Here is a 12,915-nt window from a genome sequence, read left to right as displayed (position 1 = left end):
GCACAGTGTAACATTACCAAACTAACCAGGTGCCTTTGGAAATTCCACCGAAGTGACTCAGGAGCATGAGTCCCTTTAACTTTCAATGGGACTAAGTCACTTGGGCACTTTTCAAAAACTTACCCTTTAAGACCTCAGTGCTGTCAATCATTTCAAAGGGGAATAAGCAAAATGTGTTATCTGTATGCTAGTAAAACAGTCACTAGTGTACTAGTCACCCACTGCAGCCCTTGTGTATTGCACATAATGCCACAATTCTTCAAATAGTAGCCTGGGTCACCTATCAAACCACAGGTAAGTACCAAGAGAGCTGTTTATACAAGTTCACTCGTATAGTCAGATTCTACAGTGTATTCGAAGTGCTGAGATGCGAGCAGAAGTATCTTTCCTCCACTCAATTCATACACAGTAATAAAGAACTAGGTGTATGAAAATCTCCTATTCTTCTTCTGGCATATCTGACAAGAGTCTGGTGCGTTCAGATTTCTCTGAGTTGTACCTGATGGACAAAATGGGGACTCAACATCTTCTTGAGACTGTGGGAGATGCAGTTTCTTCAAACTTCCTTGGAAGCACCCATTGTCAGAGAAAAGATAATGAACCAAATGGGGGGAGGGATAGCTCAGTGGTTTGAGCATTGGCCTACTAAACCCAGGATTTTGAGTTCAATCCTTGAGGATCTGGGGCAAAAATCTGCCTGGGGATTGGTCCTAGTTTGAGCAGGGGGTTGGACTCCTGAGGTCCCTTCCAACTATTCTATGATCCATTGGTTTGATCCAGTATGGCAATATTTACTCTTAAAATGTAACCAAGAGTTCAATTATTCAAACCCAAAGTAATAAAGAGGGGTATTACTCTTGTATTTATTGTTTACAATCTAAGCAAAATACATAGAACTTAAATTATTATTACCCATTATTATTTGACAATATATCGGATATTGAACAAGACAAAATGAAAATAGCTCCTGTCCCAAAGAGCATACAGCCTAAGCAGGATGGACAGAGTAGACCGAATGCAGTAAAAGCCCAGAGGAAGGAATATTAGATTTTTCTTTAATCATTACTTATATTGCAGTTGACTCACTTCTTGGTGACATTGCAGAAGAAGCACTTCTTTAAAGGGGATTTCACTGAGAGAAAGAGGCATCTTGGAGATGAGAGTAGGCAGGGCATTTCATGCCTCAGGGAAGGCATGAACAAGACTTTAAAATGGTTGTAAAAGAAAACCAGACAAACAGGTCTGAGGCTGGCATCAATGGTGCAAGCAGGGATGGAACAGAGCTGTTTAGAAAACTCACTACCCATACTAGAAAGAAAAATATCCATGAATTCTACAGAAAACCCCAGCCCACAGCAGTAATGCTGAAATTTGGCAATGGACATGCAGCTACTTTACATCCTTAAATAGTGAAACAAGCCCAATATTATTCCATACAGAAGGCAGTGAAGGTAACAGCCAAACATCATGTTGGACTGGTTAATATATCTAAAGCATGCAATGCTACTAAGGGTATGGCAGTTACAGAACCTGACAAATCATAAGGAAATAGCACATTGTGCACACTTTCTGTGTACCAGACTAGGATTAATAAAATTCCAGGCATTAAAGGATGCAGCAGGAGTTTTTTTGTTTTGTTTTGTTTTGTTTTTAATTTGGAACACATTCTCTGTCAGTACTTTCAAGTAATAAAAACCCCTAATAAATTAGATTATTTAAATAGATTATTTAGATAGATTATTAAAATAACCTACATACATTTTTAAAAAACAATTATTCATGGTTATGGGAAGATTTAAAGTGTACCAATGTGATGTTCTAGCTAGATATTACAGAAGAGACCTTAATATTTGCTGTGCCAGCTGAATTCAAATTAACCCAATTTTTACATGTTAATTAAACCAGCTATTTTCTTCTTATTGTATTTTTGCTCCTTAAGCAGACTAGCCTACTAGTGATTCCCAACAGATCTACTCTAACAACAATGACGTATTCATTTACTTCTATTATGACCATACAATACAGTAACTGAGCAGTAATTTTTCACAGTCAATTACACGTGGTTCTTAATGCTTAAAGATGCTGAAATAATGCGTACTACATAGCCATATGCTTAAAGCTCTATACTGCACAAGGCCAGTTGCCTGGGTAACACATTTTCTTTCTGGTTTAGCATAACCCTTCATTGAATATCATTAGGTGTCATTAAACAGCAGATATTAACATGAACTTCAATACACTACTTAAGTTATTTTACCTGCATAAATAGGTATTCATTTATAACATGAAAACCCACATAGAGAAAATCCTAATAGTCCAGTATTTTAACGCTGCAAGGAGAAAGTACTAAAATGGTTACAAATTATAAGTCAAGCATGCAGATATCTTATTTAACTGGTTAAAATCTGTCTCCAAACACCCTACCCCTATTAACATTGGCAATTCTGTTTGTATAACTTATTCAGGAAAGAATGAAATCCTGAATTTTAACATCCATACACAGTAGTTACAAACTAAATCCACCCACTAGGTTTGGTTCATCAAGAGCACTATTTACTGCCTCCCTATCTATTTATTTATCCAAGCTTTTATATTGGTGGTCATAGCTGTAGAATCTGAGTCCCAAGCAGCTGTAATGCTTTCCATCAGAAAAGTCCACATGCAATCATGAAAAGGAAAAGCCATTACCTACTGTAATAAAACATACAAATGCAATGATGAAGAGGTTTCTTAAGTAATCAATGCGTATGTTTTTCTGTATCAGCAATTTAAGTATGATAACATAATGAGACACAAATTGAAGCTACATCTATTATTTTATGCTCCAACCTAAGTAAACTAAGTACAGTGTAAATTGGTGCATTAGAGATAAATTTATATCCAAAAATAATGGAAAATGCTGGCATTTCCAAGTGTTATTTTTGAATGGTTTGTCCTTTCTAAAAATAAAGCACATAGTATTTCTCAGTAAAGTGTGTTAGTTAGAGTAAATACTTACTTTGTTAGTCAGGCATTTAAAGTACAACAGCAGACAAAAATACATTATGTTAAAGGAGGCAGGATGAAGAACTCCTGGACTGCTGTGTCAGTGACATCCCTTGGTACAGACCAAGGTACTGTTGGAAGAGATTTTTAATCCAATTATTAGTCCAATTATTTTATAATTAAAAAGAGGAGGGATCAGTTGGAAGAACTCTTTCACAGGATCCCCTTGTATAGACACATTGTCCTGATGTGAAGACATGACTTTCTCCCCATGAAAAAGGGAGAACCACAATAGGCCATGGCTGTCTTTGTGGAAACCTTGGATCTTTGCCGCACCAATAGTACCCTCTGTGGTAACCCTCAACTCCTTTATTCCTGGGCAGTGCAGCTCCACAACAAGATAAGTCTGTCCACGGTTGCAACTGGGGAGATCCATGTAAAAGACAATACAGTCTTAGGCTGCACTCTCTTTTCCAACTAAATCCTGGGGGAAGCAGGGGACAACTAAATTCTGGGGGAAGCAGGATCCCCCAGAATCCTGTCCATTTCTTCTGTCCAGTCCACCCAGTCTCCACTCCTACACCAGTTCCAAGATGCAGAGCACAAGCCACAGCATCCAGAGTTGAAAGGACAGCACCAAAGAGTTACCTGAGCCTCCCCATCTGCACAAAAGGGAAAAAACATGCGTGAAGCTCTGTGCACAGATCTTAGGGTTGCAGGGGGAGGGGCACGCTAAGAACCTCCCCAACTCTGGGGTAAAAAGTCCTTAGCAACCAAGATGTTTCTGCTACTGAGTCAGGAGCTGCTTCATAGTCCTGCTTGTCTGTCTGTCTTAGCATCCACCATGGTAGTACTGAAGCTTCTCTCGGTAAGAGTGACTGCACTTGGCCATCCTGAGGGCCAGATGCTCCTTAAGACTGGAGTGAGGCCTGGAGGCAATGGAATGGCTGCCACCATATTTCTAGAACTCATTTATGCAAGCACGCACCACCTCTGCACTTGCATATTTCACAGCAATTAAAAAATACACCAAAATTAATTCACAATTCCTCCTGCAAGGTACATTCCCTGTAGATGGCCTTTGTTATACAGGAGGTCAGAGTAGATGTTCGATGGTCCATTCTGGTCTTGGAATCTATGAACATTCACAAAAGCCTGAGCTAGCAAAAGCAGCCTGGCATTTTTTCCTCAAGCTTGCAGATCTGGGCTTTGAAAGAATGCCAGGATGGAGTGAATTTCAGAAGAGGAGACCACCTGTTGCCAGTCCTAGAGAATTTCACTACAGGAACCAAAAGCAAGAGTGAGCCAAGTAAAACATGATTGCTTCAGGTTGGAGATCACAGAGCATTTTAATCATCATCAGAATGATGCATGAACGCCTGGGTACATGTGGCAGAACAATCCTGTGACAGGGTGCTACAGGGAGGTATCAAATCCTTTTCACTTTCTGAGCCTCCTCCATTCTTCCACAGAGTGCTATGACAACTAAGACTAGAAAATTCAAGAGATTCTCCAAAGACACGCAAAGGGCATGAAAATCCTCAGTGACTGGCTGTTGCTAATAGATGCAGAGAGAAGCCCCATCCACTCTAGGTTAGTAGCCATTGAAACACAAGCACAAATACCTACACTAAAATCAATGCAAAACTCCAGTAGTGAAAGGGCAATATAACATTGGATCATGAAATCCCAATTTGTTGATGATTTAACAGAGCAAAATTACAGCTATAGCCTATCTGTGACACCAGCCTCCACTAAGGTAGGATAAAGTTATGTATTATACTCACAATCTTCCTGTTACAAAATGGCTTTGAAGCTCCATAATGTAGAAAAAGCAGCCTTAAAACACCAAATGAAGAGAAGAGTGGTGGAAGCCTGGAAAGGGTTTATCATTTCCAGTTATAATCCATTTAAAGCCATCCTCACCACATAATAGTTATGTAACCTTTTAAAGAATTATTTTCCCAGAGATAGCAATCATCACGTTAACTTGTCTGCAAGGTCCATAGTGCCTAACCACAGGAGGTTTGCAAGGGTAAGTCGGGCGGGAGAAAGGGCACAAAGATGAACATGAAAGCACTTGGTTGTATGTGCTCATGCTGTAAAGAGTATGCATTTTCTATTCATGCTTCATTTTTATATTTTACTCCCTGCTACATACATTGTTCTTCATTTTTTTAAACCCACAACTATGGACTTGAGGACTTTAAGTTCTTCTAATGACACTGTAAGGCAGAGTTTGAAAAATCTATTCACCTGGGGTAAGGCAGCAGCTTGCCTCGGCAAGTATCAACAGCAGAAGTTATGATTGCATTACAAAACAAAAAAGGGGTGAGGGCTAACCTTGATTGTTGGCAAATTCAACCTTCTAAAAGTGAATCATGTGTAAGCTGCATAAATGCTGTCTTCCCAAGTCTGCCAACAGACTGCTCCAAACCCTTGATTGCTGCTCAAGAGATCTGCTCAGCAACAGCAAAAACAGATCAGAGCTTTGTAAGTTTTCACTAGTATTATTCAGAATCATGTAGGGCAACAGCAAAGGTGTCTCTTGCTTTGGTCAGACCTTCTCTCTCTCCCCCGCTCCCCTCCTCCTCTCCCCCTCCCCTTTATTTTAAAAAAGGAAAAACGGGGAAAGGGAAAAGAAAAAGAAAAAGAAAAAGAAAAGAAAAGAGGAGTGACAAAAGCAAGAGAGGTTTATTAAATTTAAAACAATAATTTAGTAAATATAAAGGTGATTAGCAATATGACAATTAAGTACAGTGCGTAATAGAGTACAACTGTTTGATTCTTTTAACTGCAGAGATTCAGACAATGTTTTTCACTCCAGCTGTAGGCTTATTGCTTGGGCTGATACATTCTAGGTAAATTTTTGAAAGTGCTCTCTGCTTGTTACACTGTGGTGGATATTGAAGGCTTGCTTGTCTCTATGAATTGGGAGTTTTAGGTCAGGTATATGAGCAGTTTCTCGAAGTGCTATACAATACAGATGAATGAGCAGTGGTGAGATAAGATTCTCTTAAAAGAAAAGTTTATATACTTTCTAAACTCATTAAATTAGAATGAAAAACACAAGACATACCCATCCTTGGTCTGATCCACCACACCTCCCAGGAGCTGCACAGTGTTTGGATTGGGCACCCCAGCTCCTATTATTCCCAGGTACCGTGTGATAAAGTCATTAGGAGACATGAAAAATTCTCCATTTTTTTCAGCACTTGCATACTGTAAAACAAAACAAAAAATATTTGTCTCAGATGAATTCTTCTCTAAACAATTGATACTTTTGGCATTTCAGCAGCATCCATTGGCTCAAGTCAGGATCGGGGCCACTGTGTTGCACGTTTCAGTGGTATCCGTGTTAGTCTGTATCAGCAAAAAAAACAAGAAGTCCTTGTGGCACCTTAGAGACTAACACATTTATTTGGGCATCTGATGAAGTGGGTTCTAGCCCACGAAAGCTTATGCCCAAATAAATGTGTTAGTCTCTAAGGTGCCACAAGGACTCCTCATTTTTTTGTGTGTGTTAGACATATACATATTAACAGACAATTCCTGCCCCGAAAGAGTTTACAATCTACATTAAAACAAGATGCAACGAGTGTAACAAACAATTGAAGGGGGTAGGGAAGATAGAAGAGAGTAACAGACACAGGAATACATTAGTCAAAAGCACAGTAAGAAGGTTTCAACTTAAAAGATATAAAAAAACCAGCAATACTAACAATATCAGCAATTCTTATACATTTAGCTTAGAAATAGTATATAATTCTGCAATAAGGTCTTGATTCAGGAAGACACTTGTGAAGCATATGTTTAAATTGACTTCCATTGGAAGTAAGTATGTGCTTTAATGATCTTCCTAGATAAGGATGATATCCTGAACCAAGGCTTAAGTGTTTTGCCTAACAGGGAGATAGTATATGGTATTCTAGGCCCAAGGAGATGCAAATGGCTCTTGTTTATTTTTTATTTTATTCCTTAATTTGCAAAAGCTACAAAGTACATTAAGAGTGTACTATAGGTACAAAACAAGGTTTAAAAAGATGCAAATGATCAGTATGTACGAGAAAAAAACAACAACAAAGTGACCCTGTACAGTCTCCAAGAGTATGCATAAATCTTAGATCATTATTTCATTTTTACCTTCCCAGGCACAGAAATATGCATTAGTTACTAATATCTCACCATTTTGGCATATCAACTTTGGACTACTGAGTGTACTAAAACAACTCTGTCCCCAAAGAGCATTTGCAGACAAATGGAAAGAAAGGCAGTAAAATCAGTCATACTCAGGCAAAGCCTGCACCCTATGGTGCTTCCTTGCAGCCATCTTCCACAGATAAATCCTCCCCTGTGTGTAACAGAACATGACAAGAAGTGTTTAGTCTGATCCTTGTCATAAAAGCATATCCATAAGTAGTCTGAGTTTAGCAGGAAACAAAGTCAAAAAGTCAGATACTGTACTGTGAATATTCTTCCTTTTTCAGTGAGTCATTTTACTAGCATAAGGAACAGTGTTTATTCTCTTATTTATTTTGTTTTTAAAATCTCATTCATGGTTTATTCATGTAAAAGTTGTAAGTCTTAATGAAATAACGACTATTCTGGAGAAAACTGAATCAACAGCAGGAATACTTAAATAGGATTTAAGCAGAAAGATTGGAAATATAAATAAGAGGATAGAAATCAGTTAAGGGCCTGATTTTTCCACAGCTCTTTATGTGGCGTTGTATTTTAGGCTTTGCCTAAAAAGAGAAATTGACCAGCATAGCTATTCCAGTATAATTTAGCTATTCCAGCATAACACCCCTGTGAGGACACTATTCTGGAATAAATTATTTTGTTCCAGAATAACGGACACACACACCCCCGCCATCCTCCCCAGACACACACAAAAACCAAAGTGCCTGCGATGAAAAGAAAAGAACAAGAAAAGCAATAATAAACATGCCCTAATTGTACTGGCCTACCTCCTCCCACCCCTCCAAAAAAGTCACCTGGCATTACTGTATTTATTATCTTCCTGTAAGTTTGACAACAGTATATTTCCTTTCCCTGTGCAATGCTGAACCAAACCCAGAGAGTCTCCAAAAGAAAAAAATATAAAGAAATCAAGAACACAGAAGGGGAGACCTCATGCATTTAAAAACAGGAGACCCAGAAGCAGACGAAGACACACCAAGGACTTTATCCCCTTCTTTATGTTTCTGTTAATATGCGGCATACCACATATGCAACAGCACTAGTTATCGCCAAACAGACGAGCCTCGGAGACCCCAAGATATGGGGTCCAAGTACTTTGACATTAAAAATAATATTTCAGCTACAAGATTTCCTCTCCTTTTCACCACTGTGTCCCCTACCCTTTTCCAAATATGTTAATGCACCCAATCTAGATAATTTTGTGCAACATGTATAAAAAAGTAAATATGGCCTTATTCCTCAAATCAGCTATAAAAAGTTTTAGGGGGGAAATAAGTTTAACACAAAGGTAAAGGAAAAATCTAGGCAGTATTTGTGACACCATATGTTTGCTTCAAAGAAAACAGATCTATATCAGGACAACAAACATGTTAAAAAGGAAAGAAATTTTTTATTTTTTTTTTTTTTTTTTTTTTTTTTTTTTACATGGGATGATAAAACATCGCTACAACTCCCCACAGCGCATTCCCCACACTGAAGTAATAAAATAAATTAGGTGTCTATTGCTATTTTGTGGTGTACTTCAAAGACATGCATTTTGTTTTACATTGCTGTGCCTCTTTCAGGGGAAGGAAACCACCAGTTCTTAGTTCACAGAGCTACACTGGTGCCTGCTGAGTACTGTTAGGTCTACTCTAGCTACCTCCACTTTGGCATCCTTCTGAGAGTTAGCAGTACGTAGATTTTTTTCCAAGTACAGTAATGTCCTCAAGGTAAGTGTTTTGCATTGGCAAAAATCATACGAAAAACAGACTAATTTACTTACATCGGCACACATATGCTGGTTAGCATTGTGGGATTTATATTTCAATAGATACTTATTTTTAAAGCAAGCTCACTAGCTGAGATGCTGGAAGGAATTTCCAATTGTATAAGAACTAGCAGATCCATTGATTTCAATGTAATCGCTTACGAGAAAACAATCTCAGAATCCCAGACTCAAAAACTTTTAACACAACTGTTATTGAGAAACAAACCAAATAAATCAGCCAGTCTATGCTTCTATATTTCATTTTTTCTTCCAGGCTGACCTCCTGCTAGGACACTCAATAACAGAAAACAGCACAGGGTTTCAGTGTCCCCCCCGTTTCTTGTCACTGTGATTTACTCGCGTATTTGAAATCCAATCACGTATTCTGCACTACATATAGAAAATGACCTTGAAAAATGTCAACTTGCTCATTTTGACTAAAGTCTAATCTCTTAGGGGTTATGGTAGAACAGCTACAAAAAGTAGAGATACTCTTGGAAATTATCATAATAAAAGAAAAAACATCAATTCTATTGGTTTTGGAACAGAGGCACGAAAAAAATATGGTCCTTCACAATCATCTCTTTTCTCCACTTTGGCAATTATACCCACAGAGAATTTGATCTAATACAATAGTACTTAATAGCTTTTCGGTTACTTACTTCCATACATTTCAGATTGTAAAGTATTAACCAGTTCAGCCACATTTTTAGGAAAGATTTACAAACATTTTACTGGAACCTTTTTTTTTTCTTCTTTAAATTAAAAATGGCAAAATGGATTATAAGCAACTAAGGATTTAGGTTAGGTTATGTGAAGCATTTAATCTGATAGCTGTATTTATTTCTACATTGTATGTAATATTATAGTAGGTTATTTTGGCAAAGATTTTTTTAACTCAAGTGTAATATGGGAAAATTGCTGTTAAATTATATTCATAAATACAGATCCATCAACCTTGAGAGACAACTGGATTGGTCCCACAAATTACATTCACATGAGGTAGCTTAATTAACATTTGTGGCCATAACTTGTCCTTAATACAGTATAACAGTGTGATGCACCCACTCTCTCCCATCTCAGTGACTGGTGTAGCACTTTCTGCATTATTGTGAGCAAAATATTCAGATCATTTTTCACTCGTGAGACCACCGAACTATCTACTTTACTTTCCAGTCTAATGGAGGAAGGTGCAGGTGAGGAGTAGAAAGGTGGGAGGAGGTGAGATAGTTTGCTATTGTGGTTGGCATGCTTCTCTGTGGCCCGTCAGATTCTTGGCTTCGAACAGCTGAAGGCAACCAACATGATGAAGTTAATCTTCAGAGGCAGAGTTAGGAATAATGCTTGTGTACATGCAATAGAAGAATTTCACATTGTTCTGAGAAAACCAGAGCCTAATATTTTCCAGAAGGGAGCGTCTTCTCTCTGTGGACCACATTTTTTCTCCCCACTCTACTCCTGGTGGAATTCTGCACCACTGCGCAATGCAGAACTTTGCAGAAATTAACATTGTGTGTGCAGAATTTCCTTTCCCCCACAGAAATGGGCTGCAGTGCTGCTAGCTGCCACTAGGGGCCATTGGACTCGGCAGAGCCCAACTTGCACATAGAAGACACTGCTGAGGGGAGAGGGAGGGAGCTAGAGGGTTCCTGGCAGTTGCAGTTCCCAGCATGCCCTGAGGGAAGGAGAGCACAGGAAACTCCATGCAAGCCTGGGACCAAGCATCAGGCTGTTTCTCCCTCTGAGTCGTTGGGCTCTGGGGGGTAGAGAGGGAATGCGGGTATCTGGGCTGGGGGGGGGGGGGGGGGGGATTGTGGGTGTCTGGCTCCCTGGCTGGGCTCTAGGAGCAGAGGGGCAGAGAAACAGGAACTGGGTTGTCATAAAGGGTTCTTTAACTCTCTACTCCTGGGGAAATGTTTGTGTGTCTCTGCATTGTTACAGACATACTTGCTGACACGTATTTTGAAATAAAGTACCAAAATAATTGAAACTGGTGTGATTATGTAGTGTTATTTTGACAAATAAAAATTGCAGAATATTTAATTTTTTGGCACAGAATGGCCTCAGGAGTAACTCTTGCAATAAAAGTCATTGGAATCCTTCTGGCCTGGCTCCTCTATTTGTTCTTGCTCCTCAAAGGAGCACAAGAACACCTCCCATAAGGCCAGTTGTCCTGATAGATACCAGTTCTGAGACAGTCTTTTATGGCTCAATTTTCATAACTGAATGTCTAGCTTCAGGTGCATAAGTACACAGATGGGCAACTATATCCCCCCCATTTTCCCCACAGTTATAATTCACAAGAGTCTACAACGAGCTTATGAAGGTCATGGGGTTGGGTAGAATTTAGTACGGTATTAGATCTTTGTCTTTCAACACCTTTGCACAAGAAGGTAAGATTCAAGAAATCACCCCATCGTATCATCTCCACCACTCTGACCATCTAAACTGATCTGAAGGGAAACTTTCCTACACATCCATATCCTCCCTGCTCGTTACACAGTCCTACTTTTCTCCATAGGGAAGCACTATCTATACACTGCTATATCCACTGTACTTTTAAGCCCTTAGGGCATCTTTTGTAAAAAAATTTATCGTGGGGATCGCAGCCTAAGACCACAATCCAGCAAAACTCTTCAGCACTGACTTAACTTTAAGCATATGAGAAGTCAGAGTGAAATCAATGAGACTAGTCTCATGCTCAAGTGCTTTCCTGGATCAGGGACTAAAGGAAAAAGGTAGCAATGTATTTCACAACCTCCTTTTTCAGAGCCCCTTTTAACTAGGAAGCAATCAGTGATGTTGCATAAATTCTGTTGCACCACAATTTAGTGATCAGTTTTCCAAGCTTTGAATATATTTCTTCTTTTACAACAATCTTGTTATGTTCCAGTAGTCACTTTGGATCAGCTGCTAGAACTTCTCATAACAGAACTATTTTGCTCTCTACCTTTAAATTAGGCTTAGACAGAGCCAAATTTTAAAAGACAGGCCTCTATCTCCAACAGTTCAAACTCCGGGTCAGGTTCCAGAGGAAGCTTCTTTCACAGGCACAGGGAAGCTTGTCCCCCGCTCTGGGCCGGGGTGGGTGGGTAAAACAGTGCCCCCCGACCCCTGCGGGGGAAGGTGAAAACAGCACCCATGGCTTACAGAAAAGCAGCACAGACCCCTGTGCTGCTCCTGCTCCGCCAGCCAGAGGGGGCTCACAGCTTTGCTTGTGAGTCTGAGCATCTTCACTTCCTAGCTGTAAGTGGATGCCCCACATGTGGGGGTAGGGGTGGGGACAGGCAGCCCAGATGCACCTACCTTTAAGATGTAATACAGGCACAGTACAGTATTTGCTTTTTTCCCGTCTCTGATACTGCCTGATGGTTATTTCTGGTTTCACATGGTGTCCGGTTGACTGGTCAGTCTGTAACTCTGGTGTTCGTATCTTTGAGGTTCTACTACATTTGCACACTTTTAAGCACCATCACCTATATACATTAAAGCGATGATGCTTCAGAAGTGTAGGCACGTGAAAGCAGAAGCACAATGAAGCCTCCTTGCAAATTTGATCCTTAATAAGACTTCTGCAAATAAAGTCCTGAGCCTGAGGTGGTGGGTATGGAGATATACCAGAACAAAATGCTGTTCATTTTGGGATTATAAACCAGGAAATGTCCATTTTTAGTTAAATCTCACTGCTTAAGTGTGAAGAAGAAGGGGGGGGGGGGGAAAGGGGGATTTTTCTAAGATTCCAAGTGCCATGTCTGAAATTTTTTGGGGGGGAAGAAGATAATGCCTTATGGCAGGGGTCGGCAACGTTTGGCACGCGGCTCACCAGGGTAAGCACCCTAGCGGGCCAAGCCAGTTTATTTACCTGCTGAAGAGGCAGGTTCGGTTGATCGCGGCCCCCACTGGCCGCGGTTCGCCGTCCCGGGCCAATGGGGGCGGTGGGAAGCCACAGCCAGCACATCCCTCGCCCGCGCCGCTTC

General features: G+C 39.9%; 1 protein-coding gene across 2 annotated transcripts in view; it reads right to left on the bottom strand.

Annotated features, from left to right (window-relative positions):
* The window catches only part of SLC25A13 (solute carrier family 25 member 13), a 132,999-nt gene that overhangs the window by 83,505 nt on the left and 36,579 nt on the right, over positions 1 to 12,915 (bottom strand). For both annotated transcript variants that reach the window (XM_024212903.2, XM_029911011.1), the window contains one exon: positions 6,065 to 6,207. In XM_024212903.2, the coding sequence (XP_024068671.1) occupies positions 6,065 to 6,207 (143 nt within the window). The remainder of the gene's footprint in view (positions 1 to 6,064; positions 6,208 to 12,915) is intronic.

Source organism: Terrapene carolina, unplaced genomic scaffold (genome assembly GCF_002925995.2).
Source record: "Terrapene carolina triunguis isolate 2854851 unplaced genomic scaffold, T_m_triunguis-2.0 Scaffold84, whole genome shotgun sequence".
Taxonomy (NCBI): domain Eukaryota; kingdom Metazoa; phylum Chordata; order Testudines; family Emydidae; genus Terrapene; species Terrapene triunguis.
This window is presented reverse-complemented; position numbering and strand designations above follow the sequence as displayed.